The sequence below is a fragment of the Notamacropus eugenii genome, chromosome 2 (assembly GCF_028372415.1).
Source record: "Notamacropus eugenii isolate mMacEug1 chromosome 2, mMacEug1.pri_v2, whole genome shotgun sequence".
Lineage (NCBI taxonomy): Eukaryota > Metazoa > Chordata > Mammalia > Diprotodontia > Macropodidae > Notamacropus > Notamacropus eugenii.
Genome location: NC_092873.1, coordinates 428,779,667 through 428,806,498, shown reverse-complemented (window position 1 = coordinate 428,806,498; position 26,832 = coordinate 428,779,667). Strand labels below are relative to the sequence as shown.

The window sequence follows — 26,832 nt, the reverse complement described above, 5'->3', positions numbered from 1 at the left end:
ATGTGCGCATTTCTTTAACTTTAATAGTTCCGTGTTGCTTTCTACAGTTCCACCAGGTAGGTAGCAGCACACTTGTTTTATCACAGCTGCATTGGCTTTTTTAATTTTTCCCCGTTTGATGAATGTTCAGTGATTCCTCAATTGTTTTAATTTGTATTTCTCTGGTTATTAATTATTCCATGTAATGGCTAATATTTGTATTTCCTCTTTTTAGAATAGCCTGTTCTTATTGCTTGATCACAGAGCAATCAGTTATGCAGGATTTATTGAATGCCTACTCCATGCTAGATACTGTGTAGGTCTGGGGATGCAAAGATAAGAGGAAAGCAGCTCCTGCCCTCCAGGAGCTTATAGTCTAGTCAGGGAAAGGAGAGTGTACACATCCAGGTGCAGCTAGGGAGAAGGAAGGGGCAGGTCAAGAAAGGTTTTTGTACAAGCCCTAGGGACCATATGAGGTAAAGGGGAGGAAGACATACATTCTAAGCATGAGATACAGCCAGTTAAAGCTTATGGGATGCCATTTATGAGGAACAGTAAGAAGGCTAGTTGTGATGCACTGTCATGTTCACGAAGAGGATTATTGTGGAATAAGGGTAGAAAGGGAGGTTGGAGCCAGGATCTGTAGGGCTTTAAATGCCAAATAGGTAAATTTATATTTGATCCTAGAGATCCAGGAAGACCTTGGAGTTTGAATAGGAGACACCAGTGTCTCCTAGAGAATGACTTCTAGTTTTTTGTGTCAGGTCCACCTAGATCTTCAATGTTTGATTCACATGGCATTGTTGGTAGAGTCTTGAACTTGGACTTAGTAAGATCTTGGATCCAGTGCTGACTTTGACACTTACTAGCCTCAGACAACTCCATAGGACTTACTTAATAAATCATAGGCCTGGGTGGAGGATGGAGTTCCTGTCTTTGGAGTTGTCCCTCATGGTGATATAGCAGGTACTTGATTTTAGTACAACCTCTGTTTCTTAAAATTTGTTTCTTTTATTATTCTGATGCGTTGCTTTGTTGTGGAAAAGCCTTTATTTTTATATATTTAAATCTCAAATCAAATATAAATATAATTCATCTTTTTTGTCTCTTAACAGTTTAAGTCATTGTTTAGAATTTATCCTCTCTCCATAGTTACAAAAGATATAACAATATCCTAATTTTTCAAAAAAAACTTTTTTGCGTCTTTGATCTCCAGACCTGGGAAAGACACCATAGACACAAGGAACTACAGACCAGTATCATTAATGATTACAGATATAAAAATATCAAGTGAAATAATAAACTACAACAGTAGAGCCTAAAATGAGCTCCTGAAAATCAAGTGGGACTTACATCAGGAACGTCATGATAGGCTATGTTGGGGAAAACAGCATTTGAATCCAAGTCAGAGTGCTTTCAAACCTTTATTCTTACTTTTGGCTTTCTAGCAGCTCTTTGCGGTAAACAGGACAGGTTATTTTGCTTGTTCTACACCTTGAGGAAGGTGTAATGCAAAGAAATGAAGTAGCTTTCTGAAGGTCACTCTGGTAGTTAGGGGTGGGGCCCACTCTAGAATCTTAATTCATGTGATAATTTGATTCTTTTCACCAGGTTTCATTTCTTTGTGGATAAGATCTTACCTCAGTATCACGATGCAGTTATGTCTCACACTCTCATCTATGTCCCATCCTACTTTGACTTTGTGCGGCTCCGAAATTATTTCCAAAAGGAGGAGTTAAATTTCACCCACATCTGTGAATATACTGAGAGGTCTGGTGTCTCCAGGGCCAGACACTTCTTCCTCCAAGGAGAACGTCAGTTTCTGCTTTTTACAGAACGTTTTCACTTCTATAAAAGGTAAGACAAGGCTGGATTTGGTTATTTCCCCTTCCCCAGGTGGAGGTATGCCAACAAACTTCGGAGGAATGCTTTGTGTTATTAGAAAGCTTCCACCCCTCCCCCCTGCCTTCTCCTTTACTAGAATAGCCAAAGAACTTCTCTGAGGATAGATGGGGGTCTCACCCTCCGTGTCACTCATTTCTTTTTCTAACATGGACAAGAAATAAAAGATTCAAAGGTAAAGATAGGTGGTCCAACCCCTCATTTCTCAGGTGAGGAAAATTGGGCCAAGAGAAACCACTAGACTTTCCCAAGGTCACACAAGTTGTCAGGGCATCATAGGACAGTATTGGGAAGCACAGTTGCCTGGAATAACATGCAGTTCTGGACAATGCATGACAAGACAGACTTGATGACATTGGAAAAGTAGCCAAAGAAAGAGCTAGGTTGATTGGTTTGTCTGAGCATTATGTGGTAGAGGTGATCTTTGTGGCTGTCCTAGTGGATGTCAAGGTAGGGGGAAGAAGGTTAGAGTAGAGTATAATTAGGGGGATTCAGATCTGGTTCAATGACCATGCCAGTGGACCAAAAGAATTACTCGGCAAGCATTTATCAAGCCACTACTACGTACCAGGCCCTGTGCTAAGGACAAGGACACAGAGAGAGGTAAAAACATGCTCCCTGCCCTCAGGAGCTCACGTTCTAGTTGGGGAGCCACCATGCAAAGAGCTATGTACAAACAAGCTACATGCAGGGTAAATTGGGGGTGAATTCAGAGGGAAAGCATTAAGATTAAGGAGAACTGGGAATAATCTTGTGGAAAAATCTTTGGCTGAGACTTGAAGGAGGGTAGGGAAACCAGGAGGAGGAGGAGAGGTCCAGGCATGAGGAACAGTTAGTGACAGTTCACAGAGTTGAAGGTGGAGTGTCATGTGAGGAACACGAAGGAGACCTGTGCAGCCTGAATCACGGAGTGTGAATATGAAGGGCTTTACAAACCAAACAGAAGTTTATATTTGATCCTGGAGATTATGGATCTCACTGGAATTTGATTGAATGGGGGGAATGACATGGTCAAACCTGTGCTTATGGAAACATCAGTTTGTCAGCTGAGTGTAGGATGAATTAGAGGGGGGAGGGATCCAAGGCACAGAGACTAACCAGCCGGTTGTTACATTGGTATAGGTCTGAGGAGATGAAAGCCCGTACCCTGGGGTGGGGGTTGGATCAGGGAGAGAGGGGAATGTTAGGAGAGAAGGGTATATATCATGAAGGTAAGAAACGGTAAGACTTGGAGGCTGATTGGATGTGGAGGCTGACAGTGAGCAGTTGAGGCAACAGTTAGGTTGTTAGCCTGGGTAGGTGGTGGTACCTGTGATAGTAGTGGGAATGCTGGAAAAGGGAGGAAGGTTTGGGGGCAAAGATAACAAGTCCCATTTTGAACCTAATGACTTTAAGGTGTCTTTGGGGCATAAAGTTCAAAATGCTCTGTAGATATTTGCAAGTATAAGACTGAAGGTGAGCAGAGAGATTAGGGCTTTACCAGTGGATCTCAGAATCATCTTCATAGAGATGTCATTGAATCACTGAGAACTGCTGGGATATTAGCCTAGTAGGAGAAGAGAAGGCAGCCCAGGACAGAGCCTAGGGAGGTACACACAATTAGGCCTGGATGATCATCCGGCAGAAGGCCCTGAGAAGGAGCTGGCAGAGGAGAACCATTAGTCGCTTTGGAGAGAGCCACTTCAGTGGACTGATGAGGTTAGAAGCCATTCAAGGGTTGCTGTTGGCCTGAAATGAGGTGTCTAGTTGAATACCCTATGAATATTTCAGCAGTGCCCTGTGCTGTTTAGCATTTTAGCCTGTGCTGTGGATGAATGCACAGACGATGTGCTTAGTACATTTCCAAATGACATCTGAGATTAGGAGGGTAAAAAAACACATTGGACAACAGAATGAGGATAGTCTTAACCAATAAAATGATGGACCAACTCTAAGATGAAATTTGATAGGAGCAAATGTCAACTTCTACATGGTTCACATAATAAATTTCACAAGAACACCAGGAATGGCTAGATAGCAGTTCTTCTGAAAAAAGATCTAGAGGTTTTAGTAAAATGCAGACAGCATATGCCATGGTAACTAAAAAAGCTATATTAAGAGAGAGAGAGTTTTGCCAGAATTAGGGAGATAATAGACCTGCTTTATCTTCCTGTGGTTGTTCATGCTTGGAGTACTATGTTCAGTTCTAGGGGTCACATTTTAGGAAGGATATTTATAAGCTGTAGATTTTCCAAAGAAAGGTAGCTGGGGTGGTGAGAAGATGAGAGCTTTGTGAGGATTAGTTGAAGGACTTGAGGATATTCACCCTGCAGAGAAGATTTAGGAGGGACATGGTAGCAGTCTTCAGGTGTTCAAATTGTGAGAGATATCTAGAAGCAGAAGAGTTTGCCTAGGCTTCCACCCCACTGGGGTCTTTTCTAGGAGGAGCCAGATGTCCACTCCTCACAGAATTCCCGGTAAAATATAGGTTTGACAAATGGCCTCTGAGATCACTTCTAATTCTTGAAAATCAGTGGGGCTTTACCAACCCTTTGGTCTGATAAGATGTAGGCCTTAATGTGGAGCAGAAAGGTAGTGTTTTATGAAAAACTCAGTGGTGAAAGTTCAAGGGTCAGTGATGGAAACTCCTTGAGGGCAGGCACTCTCACTTTTGTGTTTGTATCCCCAGTATCTGCTGCAGAGCCTGGCACGTAGTAGGTACTTAATTAATATTTGTTGACTTATTGGTGGTAGCTGAAGCCTGAGTCTCCAGGCAACCTCTGACTCACCAACGTTTATGTAGCTCTTACTCTGTGTTAGGCACTGTGCTAAATGCTGTACAGCTGTTATTTGGTTTGATCCACACCACAACACACATAAGAAACCGAGGCAGACAATGGGTGAGTGATTTGCTCAGGGCTCCACAGTTAGTGAGTCTGAGGCTGGATTTGAATTCAGGTCTTCCTAACTCCCAATTCAGGGCTTTCCCCTGCATCTGCTTGCTGCCTGACCTTGACAGATGTACTGTCCTGCTTAACTTCTCTGTAGCATTTGACCTTGCTTATGTCCCTTTCCTCCTGGGTTCTCTCTTCTGGGATTTCATGACACTACTTTTGCCTCATAATCCTGTCTGTTACTCAGTTTCCTTTGCTGGTTCATCATCGATATGATGTCTCCCAAAACTCAGTTGGGCCCTTTGAAAACTTTTACTTTATAGTCACTCATGGTCACCTCATTAGGTTTGTCATCTTTGTTACTACTGGTTCCCAGATCTCTTTGTCTAGAGCTAGCATCTGTCCTAAGCACCAGTCTTGCTTTATTAACTCCTTATTGGACTTTTTGAACTGGATGTCTTAGTAGGCATTGCAGGCTCAACATGGCCAAAACAAAAACAGTATCTTTGACCAAGCCCACCTCTCTTTTGAACTTCCTTTTTTTATAAAAGAAAAATGTGTGTGTGTGTGTGTGTGTGTGTGTGCGTGTGTATGTATGTATGTGTATACCTATGTGTATGTATGTCTGTGTCATTTTGTATGTGGTAGATAGTAAATTTTTATTGATTGATTGAAAAGGGTATGGACAAGTTAAATTCAGACATTAATGAAATCTAGGAACTCTGGGGGATCCTTTTGAAGTTGAAGGAGATTGTTTTTAGGCCAAATAAAAGCAAAAGCAATTGCTTCTTTGCACAATGAGTAATAATAACAATTCATATTGTGTAGCACCTTAAGACATATAAAATTCCTTCCCCATAACAATTCTGAGAAACAGGTAGTACCAACATTTGCACAGTTAACGCCATTGTCCAGAAGTAGGCAGCTAGGTGGCCCAGTGACTAGAGTGCTGGGTGTAGAGGAAGGATTGGTCTAAGTTCAAATCTTGACTCCCACCATGTTATTTTGTCTGCCTTGGTTTCCTCATCTGTAAAATGGGGATAATAACAGCACCTACCTGCCAGGGTTGCTGTAAGAGTCAAATGAGATAACGTCAGTTCCATGCTTTGTAAATCTAAAGGTATTCTAAGCTATTCTATGGTATTCTATGCTAAGAGAAGTTAAAATGCTGATTTCTCCAGAGAGGTTTTGTCACTTGTTTTACAGCTTTAGTGACCCTGGTAAATGCCACAGCTGCCAATTGAATCCATGTCAGTTGGCTCCAAGAGCTTGTCCAGACTAAAAGCAAATATAAAAAGCTTTGAGATAAGTGGCCTAAAAATTGGATTGTAGAATTTTTGCACTCATACCTGTAATGGATTCATTAGATAGAGACATATATCCTAACCTGTTTAAGAAAACATAATGGAGACCCCCCTCTCATTCTCTCCTACACTGTGGTATAATAATCACATTAGCTAAAGCACTTCTGCTGTGCCACTAAAGGACTGGGGGAGGGCGGAGGACAGGGAGGAGAGAAAGAGAAAGTGTGTTTTAGATGTTTTTAATTCTATGGGAAAAGTCCTACTGTCAGGAATGAAGTATCAGACTAAGTGAGTCTGACTGGGTGGAAGGGAAGCCTAAGCTTCCCCCCATCTATGTGATAGAGCTGATCATTTTAGGGAAGGAGGGAGGGTGTCAGGACACTTTAACCTGCCCCTCTACTTGGTTCTATTTGATTCTACTTTCATCTGAGATGATCTTAAGTTCCTGAAGGTGTATGTATGTTTAGGTTGCACCTAACTTTCATAATTCCTCCCCCTCCATCTTTCTTTTTGCCTGAGAGACTTGCATAGGTGCACTATTGTAGAAAAACAAAGGAATGATTTCTAATCGACTCTCTAGGGGTCCAGTGTTTACTTCTTGTACTTTCTAGGCCCCAGAAAGTAGCTTTGGACTAGGTAGCATTAGGAGTTTGGGAATTTTGTTTGTATTTAAATAGCAAGATGAGTGACTTGGCTCTGTACATCTTAGGGGCGGGAGGAGACTTACTGGTTTCTCGTTGGTTGACTTTCCCCTATACCTTCTAATTCCTCCAAGGAGTAGGAAACCTGAAGAATGCCCGGAGAGGGTGTGTTCTGTGAGGGAAGCATCTCCAAAGCTGCCTTCTGGGAAGTCCAGCAGGATTCCTTAGGCACAGTGAGCTCTCCTTTCCTAGAGCTGCCCCTGTGACACTTTCATTTTGCTTTGTATTACAGTTAATTGATTACATATATTTCTTATTTTCCTGCAGCGCCTCAGAGAGCTTTTATTTGTCTTTCTGACCTCTTCATACCTAGTACAGGTCGTTCAGTAGTTGTTGAATGAATGATTGATCTCAAACCCTGGGTAATTCATAATTCTTTCTAGCTCTGTACTCTGCCATGCCATGGTTTTTGGAAGCAGCGTGCTCTTCCTAATTATGTCTTGCATATGCTTTTACAGTTGCTTCCCCCTGGTGCAGGCTAATTGTGTCAGTGGGGAGTAGAATCCCAAGGGCCAAGGAAAAGCCAGCCTGAGATTAGAAGTCTGCCTCATTCTGTCTATGAAGTCAGTAATCTATCTGTGGTTAATTGAGAGCTGATTCCATTACTACTATCTGGACTTCATTCCCAAGTAGTCAGACTAGGCTGTTTAGCATAAGAGCTGATGAAGGATCCCAGGATCCTTGCCACTTTTCCTCCCTTCCAGTAAGTATATGTTTTCAGGCAAGTTTGGAAAATGTGATGTATTTCAGGAGTCTTGTTTTCTCTGGGCTTGACAAGTGAAACCAGATCACCTAAGTGAACTGGGTAGATTGGAAAATTTCCCACAGTCCTTGTCTGGAGAAAGCTTAAGTGATGCTTGAGACCAGGGGCTACTCCCAAACTTGCCTGCTGCTCTCCTGATTCCCGCAGTATAAGGTGACTCTACAGCTTCATTGATTTACCTTAATTAGGTGGGAAAGACTGTCATTGCTGCCTTAACAAATAGAGAATTGTTTGTAATTAGCACTTTAATTATTTGAATAAAAGTACTTGCTGTGCTTGTGAAAGCTGTCCTCACTCTTAAGTAGGCTAAACACTTCCTTCCTTTATATTATTCATTTTTTTAGCCACAGCAAACTCCTTCTTTGTTTCCTGTTCTTTGCTAGCACAAAAAGTGTGACTTCTATTTATCATTTTATAATTTTTATTTTGGGATAGATGTAAATGAATTCTCTAGAGAGAGGCAATGTGTCAGAGTGATTAGAGGGTTGGTCTTGAAGATACTTGGTTTAAGTCCTGCTACTGATACACACAGACACACCTTGGAAAAGTCATTTAACCAGTCAGTGCCCTGGGAAGCTCTAGCCTTGAAGTTGCAGAACAGGGAGAGTTGCCTGAACTAGTTAAATAACAGCTCTAATCCCTATCCTTATTCCTCTGGCTTCCCATCATTTTTATATCGGCAAACAGTTCCTTCTTGTTGGCGAGAATCAGATCCGGAATAGCAATTCCCTTGTTTCCTCTGCCTTCTGAAGGATGAAATTATTAAAGCAAGTTAAGAATTTATTAGGTGTTCTGCCTTTAGCAGAAAGAGAACTTGATGTGTCTGGATAATTTATATTCCCCAGTCAGGCCTCCCAGCCAGGCTTGAGATCGCTTCCCGGATTCATATTTTTTATTTCTTTCCTGATGGTCTCCATGATAAAAGTTACTGTCTCTGCTTTGACCTCCTTTGAGCTCCATTCCAAATATTCTCCATCTTTCTTTCCCTTACTACTCATGCATTAGTCCCTGACTCAGTGGATGGAGTGCCGGGTCAAGAGTTAGAAAGACCAGAGTTCAAATCCTACCTCAGACACTAACTAGTTTTTATGACTTTGGATGAGTCACTTAACTTTTGCTGGCCTCAGTTTCCTTGTCTGTAAAATGGGGATAATAATAGCACCTGCCTCCCAGGGGGACTTTGAGGGTCAAATGAAATGCTTGTGAATGCTTGCCCTAATCCTTCTCTCTTTTACCTATCTTATTTGTCTTGAATAACACATACCCTCCCCAGAGCCATATTCTAGTTACAGGTCCCATCTTATCGTATCTCAGTGAGATTGGTGAGGTTAAATTTGCCTCCTTTCATTAAGGTCTCTAGTACATTCTGCAGGTTACCTACCCATTGTGCATTTGTGTGTGGGTTTCTTTTATGGATCACAGGATCATGGTTTTAGAGCTATGTGGAAAGATAAAAATTAGTATTACCTCTGATTTCTAGATTTCTGTAATTGAGTTAGCCTCTGCCTGAATTTCCTTTGCTCAGGTATACAGTTTTCCCTCCAAGTTAGTTTAAAGGTGTGGTTGAAAAGAAAAGTTGGTATCATTCATGCTTTCAGCCCCTGGAATGACTACCTATTGTCTATAAACCCTAACCATCTCAAAAAAAGATTCACCATCCCACAAAAGACATGACGACTGACCTAGCTTGTCCTTGTGCAGTTAGGAGAGATTTGATCTCTCTCAAGGGAACAGCAAACCTGGTGGTTACTTGTCCCCTAACAAAGATTATAAGAGGCACATGAGTCCCATAAAATAGTGGACACTCCTTGTCAGTGAGGGGTGAGATTAGCCACGCCTGAATGCCAACTCACTTTTCCTAGTCTAGTATGTTTCAGTTTCCTCATCTGTGAAATGAGCTAGAAAAGGAAATGGCAAACCATTCCAATATCTTGCCAAGAAAAGCTCAAATGGGATCACAAAGAGTTGGGCACAAGTGAGAAACAACTGGACAACAATGCAAAACATTCCACACCTCCCCAGTTTTCCTCTCCTCTTCTGCATGTCAATAGAGAGGGTCCCCCTTCTCCTTGGGCTCACTGGTTTTACTGAGGTGGCCAGTCGGACTCACTCTGTTAACAGTTACGTGTGTCACCTTTAATAAACTGATTTTGCTTGGAGTGTGTACCTCAGTTTACCTTTATTTCAATTACCCACAACAGTTGAAAGGGACCTTACAGATCAACAGATCTGAGACAGTCAGAGGTTAAGTGACTTGCCCTGAGTCACACAGCTTTTATGTGTCAGTGCTAGTGTTTGAAGTCCTGACTCAGTTTCTTTGTGCTGCCTGTTATATCATGGGGCCTCTGAAGCCATGGGTTTTATTTCTGGTTTCTCTCTTGTATTTTGTCTTTAGTGAATTTCTGGGTCTCTCAATCATGAATCTTCCTTACCTTTCCTACCTATTCTTGGTGTTTTCTTGTTTGGTAAATTCACTTAGACCACTTTATCCCTCTCCTGTCTCAATTTAAAGCCTCTTTGATGAACCTTGCAAGGTTCCAAACATCTTTGTTAAGTATGTTCTATCCCTAACCTGGAATCCATCCCTCCTTTCTTTTAAGCTGTGGTTCAGAATTTTGAAACCTGTTCTCAGACACTGTCTTCATTCACAACCATTTACTTTCCAGATCTGCCTTTCCTGAGTGAGATCACAGATCTAGGAACCTCGGAGGTCACCTAGTCTAGCCCAGCCCTTTTCATTTTACAGATGAGGAAACTGAAGCCCCAAGAGGTCAAACTCCCACTGGTAGTAAGCTTCAGAGGCAGATTGGAACCAAGTCTCCAGATCCAATAGCAGCAATAATTAACGTTTATGTATCACCTGCAGTGTGTCAGGCACTGTGCCAAGTACTTTACAATTAGAATTTAATTTCATCCTCACACCCACCCTGGGAAGTAGTGTTGTTATGGTTCCCATTTTGCAGATGAGGAGACAAAAAATAAGTGACTTGTCCAAGGTCTCGTTGCTAATAAGTATCTGAGCTGAATGTATTTGAACCCAGATCCTTTGTCTCTGGGATCCAGTATTCTTTCCTTTAAGTTCAGCGCCCCCATTCTCTTATGAGACCCTTTTCTCACTCTCTAGATTCCTTTTTGCAATATCCTTTGTGCCCTTAGAAGTAGACTTCAGATGTGACAAGTCTCCAGAGAGGTTCTCAGCCACATCCCCAATTAATAGCCTGGGAAGACAACAAACCTCCCTATTAATGGAACAATCACACCCGCATTTGGAATGGTATTCTTCTGGGAGGTACCCTAAGATGAAGGGCTATCTCTGTGGGCTAGGGAGATGAAGGAGTCTTGGAGCTGAAGTAAATCTGGGAGGAGTAGGGAAGAAAGATCTCCTATAGCGAGGGAATTTGTGACTAAATACACACGGTCTTGGGGCAGGAAGGCAGGGAATTTCCCTCTCTGACATGCCCAAGAGTGGTGGGTGGTGGCTGGAGGGGGGATGTGAAGAGAAGGACAAAAGAGAAGGATCTTGGTCTGGAATATTTACTTGTCTTTGGTGAGAGCTGTCATCTGACCTCAGCCCTAACCTGCTGGGCTGCCACCTGGGGTGGCAGGCAAGTCTCCCGGCTGTGTGTTGTCCTTGCACTGGAGGCATGGTGACCAAGAAAAGCATTTGAATTGCTTAACTAATTGCTTTCCTGTCATTTCTAATGGGCCCTCCACAGGGTTTTATACCTACATGGAGTTGGGATTTCTGCCATGAAAAAAACAAAGCAGCATTGTTGTGACTAATGGGGACTTTGAAGCTTTGAAGAGCTTTTTATTTTTTTCTTTCTGTGAGAGAGACAGACGGACAGTGTCTTACCCTCATCTCGGTCTCATTCTGATGAGGCTGAGAAATCCTTCAGCTGCATTTTGTTGCTTCTCTGTGTCACATTTTGAACTCTGATCTTCCCTTCTCGGCCCTAGCCTTGTGGGGTTCCTTGAACAAAAACTCATTACATGAATACCTTTCTGTTTTTCTCCTTGGCCTTCCGTTCCTTAAATTCTGCCAAAGCAACAACATGCTGTACCAATTTAACTTTATTATGCTGATTGGACGGTCTCAGGATTGTGGAGTTACAACCTTAGAAGTTGTCCAACCCCCTCATTTCCTGGATGAAAAATTCAGAAAGCATTTATTACGTGTCCAGGTTGGACCATCATCGAGTTACAGTGACAAAAAAGAAAACAGCCCCTCTCCTCCAGGGCCTTGTGCTAGGAAGACGTTGTGTGTGTGTGCAGATAAAGAAACCGGGAGTATTTGCATTGTCTAAGAGGACAAATGCTAATATCTTGGCGTCACAGAAGGTCTTCTGTAGGCCGTGACACTGAGCCTCAGTGACACTAACATTTTTTGAATAAAAAATTTTATTCTACTCTGTTTCCTTGATGGATCTGAAAAGACATCAAGTTGTTCTTAAATTCTGATCCTTATTAAAGGAAGCTAGAGGTCCAGGACAGAGATGAAGAGGGAGCGTGTTCTAGACGTCAGGAAATCCTAGGGCAGAGGCTTTTGAAGGTCATAGAGGGCATAGTATGTGTAGGGAACAGTTGGCAGGCCAGTTTGACTGGAAGGGAAGGAGGGTGCTTCAGGGCAAAAGTGGGGAATAATAAGTAATAAGCCTGGAAAGGTAGACTAGACCTATATTGTAGAGGGTTCCCGACTAAGAATCTTGTGTTTTATTCCAGGCGAGCCACAGGAAATACTTGAGTTGAGGAGTGATATGGTTAGATTAGTCTTCTACTTCTGTTTTAAAAACCATCCCCATACTCTCTTTTCCTAAGATTTAGTGCAGCCTCATTTCCCAGCCTTTGTGCATCTTGGCTCTTTTAAATCAGTTTCCAGCAAACTTTTATATCTTAATTTTTTCAACCAACATTCCTTTGGCCTCTTGACTAGCAGAAACTTTATTCTCCCCAAGAGTACTCTCTCCTCTAAAGGTTGCTTTCTCCTTTTTGTTTCTGGAGGAATTTTTGTTGTTGTTGCCTTTTTATTAGGAATTTGCCAAACATCTGAAACATGAACACTTCCCTGTTCAAGGAAGGACAAAAAAGAAGACTGTGTAGGAAGCTTGAATCTCTGCTGTATCATGTTTTGTTTTTTCTTAAGTACAGTTCAAATTTATGTGGTAGTTGTAAATCTTTTATTTTCATGTTGCCTAAAATTTCTCCCAGTATACCTCCCCATTCCCAGGTAGCCATTCCATATAACAAAGAATTTTATTTTTAAAGAGGAGAGGAAAAAATATGAAAATTGATCAATACATTCAAAAATTCTGATAATATATGTAATGTTGCACATCTGTGGGCATCCCACTTCTGCACAGGATTGAGGGAGGTCATATCTCTTCTGGGAGGCCATGCTTGTCATTTGTAACTTTGCAGCTTTCATCTTTGATTGTTTTGTGGTTGACGTGGTCATTCCAGCACTGTCTGTTCACCTTCCAAACTTCCTTCTGAGGCCAATCCTTTTCCTGTCTCCCATCTGGGGTTTGTGTACTTCTTGATCACTCTGTAGCTTTCGAAGCTGTCCATCTTGTCTGGCTTTTTTTTTGTATCCCTAGTACTTTCTGTATTTTAGGAAGGTACTTAAAATAGTTAATGAATTCAATTAAATAATATTTAAAGTTCTCTATAGATCTAAATGAAAATTTAGGGATATCCACATACTTGCCCAATATTTACCTTGAAAAAACATGTCTGCACTTAATTATATTCCCTGCTCTGCATACAGCTCATTTTTCTTTTTTTTTTTTAATTGTATTTAATTGTCTGACTTTTTTAATAGCTTTTTTCTCCCTATTTTCTCTCCATTTAAAAAAAAAAAAAGATGCCCTTACTGACTTTCCTTCTTTCAGATTAGATATTCCCACTAATCCCTCTCCCTGAACCTTTCTTTCTGCCTCATCTGGCACCTTGTTCCATCGGTCAAACTTCTTCAGTTCTCTCTCTGCTAGCTTTTTAACAAACACATTCAACTGTTGCAACCCCTGATTTTAGAGAAGAGGAAGCGAAGTCCTCTCTGTCTCTTTCCCTACACCTATGGACGGGCACATGCATGCACCCACTTATTTATACATTCATGTGGACAATCAAGAGTTAACTATTTTGATCAGAGAAACTCTTAGTAGTTTTTCGTGAAGTCTTTCCTATTGCTGTACTCAACACATGCCTCTCTTTAGGTGATTCTTTGTCTTTTCAACAGGTACACAATAAAGGGCATCAGGAATCTGATTTTCTATGAATTGCCAACCTATCCCCATTTCTACAGTGAAGTCTGCAATATGCTGAAAGCCACTGGTGGTGGGGAGGAAGCCACATGGACCTGTACTGTCTTGTATTCAAAGTATGATGCCCAGAGACTGGCAGCAGTGGTTGGTGTGGAGCGGGCTGCCCAGATGCTTCAGTCCAAAAAGAACGTTCACCTCTTTATTACTGGAGAAAAATGAATTGGTCTTTGGTGATGTAACTCACCAGATGACCTGGTGCTGAATGGATGTGGTTCGGGATGCTGAGGAAGACCTGGCAGCATCATTTGTGATGGGATACATCTAAAACAGTTCACCTTCTAAGAGTGTGTTTGAAAAGTTTGTGTAAACTGAATTTTTGTAAATCAAAGACTTTTCCATACTTAGGGGGGGTAGGGCCAGAGGAAGATAAGTTGGGAGACTCGTATTTAAAAGAAGTATACAGTGGGATCCTTCTGTAAATAATAGATTATTTTTGTAATCACTCCCTATTTAATTTAAGTTGTTAAGTTTATATATTTTGTCTAGCAAGTTGTTACAAAGCAGGGCATACCTATAATAGGTTGTGCCAGTCAGAGATGGGACACAGAGTGGCTGGTGGTAGGTTACCCCTTATTGCTATGTGTGAGGCAGGTAGGTGATACAGGTAAAGCACAGGGCCCAGAGTCAGGAAGACCTAAATTCAAATCTTGGGCAAGTCACTTAATTTTTGCCTGCCTCAATTTCCTCATCAGTAAAGTGAGGATCATAATAGCACCTGCCTCCCAGGGTGGTTGTGAAAATCAAATGAGATAATGTTCAGTTTATTAAATGTTTATTAAGCATCTACTCTCTGCCAGGTACTGTGCTAGCTGTCCCTGCCCTCAAGGAGCTTACAGACTGAGGAGGGAAGACACACTAGGAAGCTAGAAAGGGAAGGGGGTGTGTGAGGCTGACTGGAGGGGCGTCTTGTTCCATGGAGTTGAAATCAAGCAAAGGTGCAGATGGAAAGTAATAATATTTAAGTGTTTTGCACTGTGTCTCACTCATAGTAGTGCTTAATAGATGCTGATTTCCTTCCTCTCTGCCTTTTTTTTGGATGTGTATCCCTTTTAAAAATTGTTGCTATTTACATCCCTCTTATTTCCCAAGGGTCATATCCCTAGCCTGACCCTCAATAGAACTATTTCTGTAACAAATTGCAATGAAGCAAGACAACTCATTATATTGGGCACGTACAACCTGTGGTCCACCGCCTCTCTTCCGAGTGTCAGGAGTTCTACTGAAATCATGAGTAATCACCGTGTTGATCAGAGCGCTGATATTTTTCAGTAACTCATTTTGCCTTGTTGAAGTCATTGTATACTCTTCTCTGCTTCTGTTTAAGTCTTGCCAAACTTCTCTGAGTTAATATTAGTTTTTTTCACAGTGATGTTTCATTTCTTTGCCGTAATTTGTTCAGCCATTTCCCAGTTGATAAGCACCCATATGCCTTATAATTCTTTGATTTCTTCTAAATCCCAGCTAAAAATTCCACTTTTTCCAGGAAGCCTCCTCCAGCCTTTCTTAATTCCAGCACCTTCTCCCTGTTAATTATTGCCTGTTTATCCGGTATGTAGCTTGGTTTGTGCATAGTTGTTGTTTTCCCCGTTAGATTATAAGCTTCTAGAGGGCAGGAACTGTCTTTTGCCTCTTTTGTATTTCCAGTGCTCAGCACGGTGTCTGACCCATAGTAGGCACTTAGTTTTTATTGATTGATTGTCACCACAGAAAACATTGTTTTAAATATTTTGTATATTTGGGACCTTTCCCCCTTTTGCCTTTGAACTTCTGTAGGTGGTCATTATTAGTATCATTGGGCCAAAGAAGATTTAAAATGTTATTTTGTGATATATGTATAACACACACATATGCACATGCGCACCTGCCTCTATTTGGCATTCAAAGCCCTTCATAACCTAGCCCCTTCCCCCACCTTTCCAGTCTTCTTACACCTTATTCACCAACACTACTCTAAAACCTCAGCTGCAGTAGCAAGCTTTCCCCAAGCCCTCTTCATTCCAGTGCCTTCCTTCTGTTAAAGATCTCCTGTTTACCCTGTAGCTAACTTGCTTTGTGTACTTTTGTTTGCATGTTGTCTCCCCTATCAGACTGTAAGCCCCCTGAGGGCAGGGACTGTTGTTTGCTTCTTTCTGTCCCTAGTGCTTAGCACCGTGACTAGCTTGTAGCAGGTGCTTAATACATGTTTATTGATGAATTGCTAGTCAGTCCTCATCTTTTTCTCCTAAGCCCCAGTCCCATATCACCAACTACCTGTTGGATCTTTCTACCTTGAGATCCCAGGGACATCTCAAAATAAGGGGACAGCTGGGTGATGCAGTAGATAAGAGTACCAGGCCTGAAGTCTGGAAGACTCATCTTCCTGAGTTCAAATCTGGCCTCAGACACTTACTGTTTGCGTCAGTTTCCTGATCTATAAAATGAGCTGGAGAAGGAAATGGCAAACCAGCATGTTTGGCAAGAAAACCCCAAATGGAGTCATGAAGAGCTGGACGTGACAAACTACTGAGCAACAGCCATCTTAACCAACTTGTGTGTTTTGTCAAAGGTGCCGATATATCTGGCCAGGAGGAGATACTCACACTTAGAGGGGGAGGGCAGATATTAGCCCAAAAGGTGACAAAGAGGTGAATTGGTTGTGCCCCTGAGGCCTGGCTCACAGCAGGCGTTTTTTGATGCTTGTCAGCAGTGAATGAAGAACCAGCTAAGGGGACTCAAAATGGGAAGTCAAATAGGAGAACGTGGAAGGACAAGTGGCCTGACAGCCTGTAGCCCCTTAGAAGGTGTGGTCAGCAATGTCAAAAGCTGCATGGAGGGTGCAGCTGAGAAAATCATAGGATTTAGCAATTTTTTTTTAACCTTCGAGAAAACAGATCCAGTAGAGTAAGGACAATTGGAAGTCAGATTGTTAAAGGCTGAAAGGTGACTAGTGAGGATATGGAGCTTGGACTAGTCTGAGGTTTGTCCTTTGACTCCTACTTGTACTTGGTGGTTGTTTCCCATGAGTTGTGTTGGTCATTTTCAAAGAGGACTGTGACATCAGGGAGATGATGACATGACATTGATTTGAGTGAGAGAGGGCTGTGCAAGGTCACAAGCCTCACTTTCTTCAGAGTCTTTTGGGACCAGTGGCCAGACATTCAAGACTTGGACAAGATAACCTTCCCCCCTGAACAAAATCTGGTCATTCCCCATCACAAGACGTTGGACTTTGGAACAACTTCTGCCAATGGATGGATAGTTGAGTCACCTTGATATTCCAGACACGAGTCCAAGCAATGAGTGTCTCAGAGATCTGAGCAGAATTCATTTTCAAAGCTAGTCAGTCCCTTGTGCCTTTTTTGGGAGCAGTTTGCTATTCAGTGCTGGGTCGTTGCTAACCCAATGGACTCCTCCTCTCGAACGTAAAGCTCTTTTGGGAGAAAAGGCAGTAAATGAGGCTCATTCATTCAATACAACATTGTTGAAGAAAGCCTCCTTTGCTCAGCTCTGTTTAGGTATTCCAAAAGATGCTAATGAAAAAGATATGGTCTCTTCACTTTCAAAAACTTGAAGTCTACCTACCCAAGGGGATAATCTGTGCACCCATGGAAACATACCAGGGTAGAAGCATGCCAGTGTATTTATGCATGTATTAAGTGCTCTAGGAAAGGCAACATGGTATGAGGGAGAGAGAGAGGACTGGACTTGGAGACAGGAAAGACCTGAGTGCAAATTCTGCTTTGGCATTTAACCAGTTATGTGACCATGGTGAGTCATTTAATTTCTCTAAGGCCGAATTTTCTCATTAGTAAGATAGGAATAATGCCTGTAGGGTTTGCAAAGGGAAGCAGTGTGGAGAAAAATATGGATGGGAAGCCAGGAATACTTAAGCCTGCCTCTTTGTGACTAGGCAAAACACTTCACTCCTCAGAGCTCTAGGCAGATCTCTGAGGTGCACAGAAGGTACTCACCTGTACCAGGAGAGGAAATTACCTGACCTGGGAGTTTCTTATGCCAAGGAAATCACAGGTCTAAGCTCTATCCTATCCCTACTTTTTTTCAGTGAGTTCTGAGAAGCAAATGAAATAATGTAAATAAAGGATGTTACAAACTAAAACTCTATAATCATCAGTTTGTTATGTAAAAGCTGGTGCAAAGGGAGTGATTCGGATAGGCTATGGTTAGGGAAGATTTCCTGAGGGAGATGTTATTTCCAAACTTTCTACTTCAGGGACTGATTTCATCGGTGTAGTTCTTCCACCAATGCTAATTATCACCCCTCTGTAGGTGGTAGCACAGATTTAGAGCTAGAAAGGACTGTTGAGGCCACTGGGTTCAACCCTCTCATTTTACAGATGGAGAAACTGAGGTAGAGAAGTTAAGTGCTATAGCTAGTGTCTGAGGTAGGATTTGAACTCATCTTCCAGACTCCAAGCTTGGTCCTTCATCCAGTGCACCACCTAGAGTGGCTATGGCTTTAAAATTTTATCCTCTGGTGGCTAACCTGGTATGAGCTTTTCTAGGTTGGACCAGAAACATGCAAACTGGCCCACTTGCTGCTCCCTGTACATGATGTTATGTCTCCCACCTTTCTTGCCTTTGCACGTGCCCGGAATGCTCTCCCTCCTCACTCTTAGAATCCCTAACTCCCCCAAGGCTCACCTCAAATGCTTCTTCCTACAATAGAGCTTTCTAGATTAGTGCCCTTCCATCCCCCTCCCCCAATCCTTTGTATATATTTTGGATTTATTTTTATATGTGTAGTATTCACCTAGTAAAATAGAAACACTCTCAGGGCAGGGCCCAGCACAGTGATTAGGACATAGTAGGTGTTTGATGTATACTTGTATTGAATTAATTCAAAATGAATTGACTCTGCCTTCTGTCTGGAAGAAAAAAAGAATCAACCGGCTAGAAGCCTGAAAACAGTGTGTCCTCGGCCCAATTATAACTTACTTTTTAAAACTGCTTAGTTTGAGGTTGTTTTTTAGAGGGGACCAAAAGGTCTTGAATTGCTAATGCCTCCTCCAGCTGGCTGCTCCATATGCAATATTTAAAAGAAAAAATGGAAGGCGCTAAGCCTAGAGGCCAGAAGCTAAATAGCCTTCTCTGGTGGCTTCCAGTGGACTTGTAATTGAATGCAGATGTCCCAGGGGATAGGGAAGGGGCTGGCGCTGGGATTTCCTACACTCCAGGGATTGAGACTGGGAAGGCACTGCCACTCTAATTGCCACCTAAGGGGGGCAGAGCAGGCCAGCTAAGGAGCTGATGGAGGAGAGGGGAAGCAGCATTGGGCTGGGTTCCACCATCTGTCCCTTCCTGAGGCTAAGTGAACTGATCTCCATCCTGCTGGCGTCTGGGATTTATGGGCCGCTGGTCTCCTGAAACAGAGGGGAGCCACTGGGTGGGGACAGAAGGAATTGGAAGATTCTTGTAACCCTCTGAAAAGCCCCAGTCGGTCATTGAGAACAGCCGGCAGAAGGCGGAGACCTGTTTGCAGCAATAGCAGAGAAGGAAGCAGAAAATTGGTGATTTGGCGCTGTTTCAGGGACTGGCCCTCCTACGCTTAGAGCTCAGGGCTCCCTGGGGCCACTGGCTACATCATGTCTCCGTTCTGGTTTTCTTGGGATCCACAGAATGTGATTTAGGGAGGAGTCTTGTCATCCGGGCCAGCCCCCACATTTTAAGAACAAAGAGATCCAGAGAGGGGGAAGTGAACTTCACTGGGTGACCCAGCTAGCTAAGTAAAACATCTGGGAACAGAATCCAGGTGTCCTGACCCCAATTCAGAGCTTTCCTTGTCAGCAAAGAATTTGATAGAAGGTGGAAGGCTTCTCTGCACCCTGCCCCCCTCCCCCCCCATCACCTCTCCTCTGGGACAGAATGGAAGGGTTGAGGAAGGCGGGGTGGCTAGTAAGATATCTCCATTTAGTGGAGAAGAATCAAGGGTAGTCTAAAAACCCCCAAAGCCATTTGTTGATCCCCCACACCACCCACCCCAGTACTACTCCCTCTCCAGAATCTGCCATTTTGACCTCAGTCTGTCTCCCCACCCCAACTTCCATTAGAGGTTTTTTTGGTTGCTAAGGTAGTTGTTATCCCCCTTGGAGCGCAACCTAAACAAATCCAGGGAGAAAAAAAAACAATACAGCCCCTTTTTAATTACTTGTTGTATAAAAAAGTTACATCCTGTTTGGATCCTTTTTTTAACTTTAGAAGGAAGAAAGGCAGCACGTTCAAAAAAAAATACATTCCAATCCCTACGTGTCCAATCCCTACGTGTCCAATCCCAGGTCAGGCCTGCTACATGTAGCTGGCATGCCCAGCCAGGCAAGGTTCTCCCCTTTTTGGCTTTCCTTTACAAAGTATGAATGGCGCTGGTTTGACCTGAGCCCTTTTTGCCTTTATTGATAAGATTTTTTTTTCTGGGACTAACTCGTTAGGAATGAGTTCCCAATCCAGAACTATGGGCTTGATCTTTCAAAAAAGGGCTACGTGTGGTAGCTAGAGAGAAAAAGTAGGGTAGGGAGTCTGATGGAAAGAGAGAAATGTTACACAGACCAAGAGATTTCCATAGAGAGGCCTTTGTAGCCATGGAGATGGAAAGGGTAAGCATGATCAGCATGCTGGAAAGACAGGTTGGTAGACGTGCGGAAAGGGCCAAATGTTCTGGGTATCAGTTTGAAATCATGCAAGAAATATGTCCCCCCCTTGACCTAGTGATCCCACTACAGGACTTACATCCCCAAGGAAGTGAAAGATAAGTACAAAGGTATAATATATGACATAATGTAATTATAAAAAATACCTGAATATTTAAAGCAGCACTCTTTGTGGTAATGTAGAACTGGAACAAAGTAAATATTAGCAGGTAGATGGCCTGAACTGGAGACAGGTAGACCTGAGTTCAAATTCGGCCTCTGACACTAATAAGCATCACTGGGCAAGTCTGCCTGCCTCAGATTCCTCATCTGTGAAACGGGACTAATAATAGCAGCTGCCTCTCAGGATTGTCTTGAGGGTAAAATTAGATATTTATAAAGTACTTTGAAAACCTTAAAATGTTATATAAATGCGAGCTATTGGCATGGCCAAAATACCATTGTAAAGAATATTCTTGTGCAATGAGGAATATGAGGAATTCAGAGTAACACGAGAAGGTTTGCAGGAACAGAAAAAGCAAAATGAGCAGAACTGAGAGAACTGTAATTTACAACAATTTAGATGAAAAGATCACTGATAGATGAATTCTGAATAAATGGAAAAGCCAATGAGAGATGAGAAGAACAGATAATGAAAACTGCCTCTTCCCTTAGAGCAGAGAGAGGAAGTGCTACCTGGGGGGACTGTTGTCTACACTGTCAGATGTGGTCACTGCATTGGATGTTTCCTCCTTATTACTTTTCTTTGTTACAGATGCAGGGGCACCTGGGTGGTGGAGGGGGTAGGGTGATGGGTTTGGAGTCAAGAAGACCTGAGTTCAAACCCAAGCCTCAGGTACTTACTAGCTGTGGGAGCCTGGGTAAGTCACCTCACTTCTGTCTCAATTTCCTCATCTGTGAAACAAGGATCCTTTTAGCATCTTCCTCCCAGGAGTGTTTCAAGGATCAAATGAGATAGCATTTGTAAAATGCTTAACACAGCGACTAGCATAGAGTAGGCATTTAGTAAATGTTTGTTTCATCTTTTCCTTCATGGGGGTGGGGTGGGAAAGTGTAATCAGTCTGAAGGAGTGCAGTTAAGTTACTTTGATATAAATACAAAAGGCATCAAAGAAACTTAGTTTTTAAAAAATAAATGAAACCAATATATGCCAAGTCTCCCAGAAAATGAATTGGGGCCAAAAGGAGGAAGGAGGCAGGGGGAAGAATCTTAAGTGAGATTAACTTTACTGCAAGAAAGAAAAAACTGAATTATTTTAATGACTCGTTAAAAAAAATGCTTACCTAGATTTGTTTTAAAATGAAGGAGGAAGAGAAGGAGAAAGAAGATTGGGGAGACAGAAATCCAATGGAAAAGGTGGGCTTTACCTATCAGCTCTTAATTCTTTCCCTTTCTGGTTGAGCCTCACCTAAACTAGTATTTTAAGTGTACAACAATGTGTTTAGATCTCTAAAAAGGCGGGGACCCTTCGGGGTTCCCTTAACTGCTTAGATTTAGATTTGAGTCATTTGTATTTTCTGTTGGGTTAAATAAAACTTGCTATATCTTGACATTTTGTTAGCCAGAATGCTTGCATGGCTACTAAGGGCCTGTAGAGAAACATAAGCTAAATTTTGATATTCCCAAGATGAATCAAATTAGAATGTTCCCAGGGGAAACCCAGAGTGGCAGCACTGGCCAAATTATACAATTACCAAAAAGCCCTCGTGATTGAACTTAGCCTTGGTGTGTTAAAAAATGCAAGTCTTTGACCATAAATTACATATATTTTAGTCTGGAGCTTAGCTGTTCAGTGAAGGGATAATCCAAGTATAAGATATACTTTTCCTTTTAAGACCCTTTTCACATGAAGCAGTATGTTTTTATGTAAAGGAAAATATTTATATTAATCATTGCATGACATAAGATAGTATTGCTATTAGAGATCAACATTGTGGTACCCAAAAGGAGTAGGATAAGAATTTTGTTTTGATAAAAACTTCTAATAGATGTGTGATGAGGGTCTGGCACTTATGATGGTATCTCCTCCCTTAGAGAGACTAGGGAGTCTTCTTGTAGGTCAGTTGTAGTGACATGCAGTGGCAGTACCTTGAAGAGACACACATTCAGTAGTTCTAGTCTACTTACACATGTCTAGGATGGGCCTTTTTTGGGCTGGACATGTAGCCAACTGAAGATGTGCAGGTGCCTTATCAGAGACTAGGGCATTTTCTCTTTGACTACCTGCTCTTGGCTCATGGTTGGACTGCTTTGCTGACAACATTTGGTGAGACACAATCCTATCAAGGCAGAGTCCTTGGACTCTTCTCACCATGACCAAAATGTGGTTCAGTGAAAAATGGACCTTGGTGCTTGGTCTCTGCATTTGTTTGTTTCAGTGTTGGGCAAAGGGATTGGAAACTTTGATTTTATGAGTTCTGAAATGTCAGGAGAGCAGCATCCTAGCATCCAGCTGAGCAGCCAGCTCACATTAATGTCCCAAGGAGTAAGAGGTGATCAGGAATGATGTTCGAAACCCAGCCCTGTGGTAGCTGAGGTTAGGACTCATTCAGCAGTCATAAACTTGGTGGGACCAATTTTATGTAGGAGTTGAGCTAAGTTTGAGCCCATTCAGCCCACAGATTGAGGTGGGGGATAGGAGAGAATGTGCCTCCAAAGTGTTGGGAAAAATATCTGTTCTTCTTTTATTGTTAAATCTTCAAAGTAAATATCCTTTCATGAAAGCTAAGTGCTACTCAATGGTTAAACGGAGCCAGGATTTACTGGAACCTAACAGTGGAGAGAGCAGAGCCAGTGAGGGCTTGAGCTGATAGCAGTGGAGCAGAAATCACCTCAGCTCCCTTCAGGCTATCCTAGAACCCTTAGGGACAGATGTAGCCTGGGAAAGATCTGGGAAAGTGAGGCCAGTACACATTTGTTACACGCGTATATGAAGAAATAGCTTTCAGATGGGATTTGAGCAGTTTTGTATAGAAATCAACTGTAATATAAAATAATAAGACTGAAATCCCTGTGTGAATGATGCCTTTGTGTGGGGAACACTTTGGTATTATAAAGAAGCAGAGAGAGATTTTTTTATTTATTGGAGAAACAGTTTGAAGGACACCAAAGAGATATCCTGACACCACCGGAACTGCAGGCATTATAGTCACTTAGCTCCTTTGTATGTAACTGTTTCATAACTAAAGAGGATAAAACAAAAATAATGTAAAATAATATTAATATGTGGAGATGGAGGCATGATTTTTAAAAGGAGTATTGATTTGATAGGGAAAATTTGGGAATTGTATTTAAGTAAAGGGTGAGTCATTGAAAGTTAGGAGGCTCTAATGTAAACCACTAAAATGCAGAGGATCTCAGTACAAGACTCTGGGGAGAAGAACTGAAGGGGAGGGAGGGGGAGAGAGAGCTGCAAAGCTGCTGCAGCAGCAAAAAAGATGAAGACGGATGGCTTCAGCGGCATGGTTCCTGATTGGTCCAGAGGTGCCACTTACCCCAGCATATGAGTTTTCTTCCTTTATGTGATTCCCTACAATGGTTCTCTTAATCCTATGCCCCCTCTTCACCATAGATATTGAATACTTTGGTGGGAGACTACGATCCATGTTTTTATATACATTGTAATGTATTTTATTATTTAAGAATTTGCTTTAATATATTAGTATCTATGATATCATTATTATTAAATTTGCCTTATTGCCTGTTTATAATCTAAAAGTCCCTTAGTGTAATTAGTTAGTGGTACATATAAAGCACTAATAGGGTGTATTGCCTACAGTTAGATGAGAAAACACGTAGGATGGGGGCTCAACAGTTAGAGTGGTAAGTAGGGAAAGAGTATTTTCCTTTAATAGGATTATCTCCAAGGACTGTAAAAGACCTTGTGTGGCTGAGTTGGTGGTGGTGGTCCATCTATGGGAAACTCCACTTGTTAGTGTAAGACCAGCTTAGAATGGGTGAACCAAAACAGGGGGAGTAGGAGTTACCATGCCTAGGTGAGAGGCAGGAGGCTTCTACAAAGTGTGGGTTTTGATTTTACTTTGGTGTAATGAAGATGCTACTTTTGTAGTATTACACAAGGAAGTGAATGGTCCCTTGATATAATCATACAGTTTTGTTGACCAGATTCTATCCTTTCTTCTTCCTGTTAGCTCACATTTCCATTGCCCTTTACAATCTATAAAGCACTTTTCTCACAACAATCTTTGAGACGGATAATACAAGTATCATGCCCACTTCACAGATGAAGAAACAGGTCCCTCAACTCCTAAGTGTCAGATTCAAATCTCAAACCTGTTTCTTCTAACTGTCCTGTGCTCTTCATACTGACTTTCAACTGCTACTCTAACGATTTACTGTTTAAATTTCCAATCTGATTATGACCATTTCGTTATGTCAGAAACAAATTACAGCTATTTTTATCTTCTCTTTTCGTCTTCACTTTTTGTTTCCCATTTGTTTCCTCTCTCAATGGTTTTAATTCCAGGAGGTGACTGATCAAATATAAGATGGGATAGGAATAAAGCTTGGACTTATGATTCCATTGCCATAGGGAACTTCCAGATGAGGGAACTCTGGTTCCCAATACTGGTTGGCACTTTGCAGTATATAGTCTTCAAGAGCCCTGAGAAGTTGTTGACTTGCCCAGGATCAATCAGTCATTATGTATCAGAGGCAGACTTTGAAATAGGTCTTTCTGGCTCCAAGACTAGCTCTCTGCTTAATATTCTATGCTGCATCTCCATCTCAGGCTTTTTTAATAAAATATTTATCATCAAAACCGTGAAGAAGCAACATGGTGTTATGGAAAGAGCGCAGTATTGGACATCGGAAGACCTGAATCCAAGTGCCGGCTCTCCCTCTGTCTAACTGGAGTTTTAGTAAAAGTCATATCCCCTTTCAAACCCTCAATTTCTTCATCTGTAAATTGAGGATGAAAATGTCTGTGTATTCAAAAGAAAGATAGGAAGGAAAGAAGGAAAGAAGGAAGGAAGGAAGGAAGGAAGGAAGGAAGGAAAAAGAAAACGTCTGTGTAGTGGGAGTATTATATTAAGGTCCAGTTCAAATCAGATTTGGCCAATTAATCCAATGTATGGTAAAGCAGACATGAATACATTCCCAGAATTCAAATATGAAGACCCCAAATTTGAAGAGGCACCTAAACCCTAGTCTTGGATTATCTATTTGTCATGAATTAATTGTGTAATTAACCAATAGTAACAATAAATTTTAATTTCACTTTCAAAAAAAGATATTTATTGGAACTCAAAAAAGTTTTTAATGTTAAAATTGTTTTTACATGTAATTGGGGAAAAATAAAATATTAAGCTAAAAGAAGAAAAATTCAAAGATGTTCAAACTGACAGATTTAATTGACTCAGGAAACTAAGGCTCAGTCTGGCTCCCTGGTTGTCTTAGTACAAAAGCTAAGAAGAGCTCCTGCCCCTGCCCTTGCCCCTGTGAACACTTAGGTAAGCAACACAGAGACAGGGTATCCGTGCTCAGCTGAATCAATGCCAGGCGCTCAGTGAACTTCCTTGCTGAATATCCTTCCTCTGTTATGAATATGTAAATCTCCTTTTGGTAACTATCTAATCTTCAAATGTTTCATATTGTTCCACAGTTATAACGGAGGTATCACACTAACCTGGTTGCTCCTCTTAGCAACATGAAAACAACATGAAAAGATTGTTATGAAGAAAGTACTATGTGAAAGTATCTATCATCTCAAAACTGTAATTTCCAGATGAGACTTATTATCCTTCCCCTTCCTGACCTCAGTTTTTCTTTATCTGATGTTAGCTAAAAGGAGGATAGAGTGGAATGGTGAGAGGCTTGAGCAGGAGGTTGTTGCAATAGTCTAGGTTGGAGGTGATGATGCTCTGAACAAAGGTGGTGGCCTTATGCATGGGGAAGAAGGATTGAAATTCTGCAAGACACCTGTGATGCCTGATGAGTTAGGAACATCAGTCTCGAAGATGAGGGAGAGTGCATTTTCAATCCTGGCTGACCTAGCAGAGGACACAGTCTTGAACCCCTGAAGCTGGCTGTGATCTGGGTGGTGCTCTGCTCTAGACTGGCACCTGGAATGACTGCAGGCAGCCAGACTGCTGTGTGCCTTATTTGGAAGCTGGAATGCAGTGCTAGTCTATCTATTCTCTCAGCTGAGCCAAGGCCAAGAGCTAATACACATCTGGACAGCTGAAGGAAGCCACCATAGAGACATCTGTGCTGATGTCCTCTGGCCTTTGTCCCCACTGACCTCTGAGACCTCTTCACCCCACAAGATGGACTTTTGAGAGAGGAGGTACCCTTGGCTCACAGCTAGTGTTTGCCCAAGTTAAC

The 26,832-nt window shown here is 41.9% G+C and overlaps 1 protein-coding gene across 4 annotated transcripts in view; it reads left to right on the top strand.

Moving 5' to 3' along the window:
• UTP25 (UTP25 small subunit processome component) overlaps positions 1-26,260 on the top strand; it is a 56,692-nt gene extending 30,432 nt beyond the window's left edge. For 2 of the 4 annotated variants that reach the window (XM_072647935.1, XM_072647934.1), the window contains 2 exons: positions 1,591-1,836; positions 13,761-15,214. In XM_072647935.1, the coding sequence (XP_072504036.1) occupies positions 1,591-1,836; positions 13,761-14,004 (490 nt within the window). In that variant the 3' untranslated portion in view covers positions 14,005-15,214. Of the gene's footprint in view, positions 1-1,590; positions 1,837-13,760; positions 16,040-21,792; positions 21,844-26,110 lie in introns of those variants that run through there. The other 2 variants (XM_072647932.1, XM_072647933.1) reach the window with 2 other exon arrangements.
• Positions 26,261-26,832: the final 572 nt, after the last annotated feature.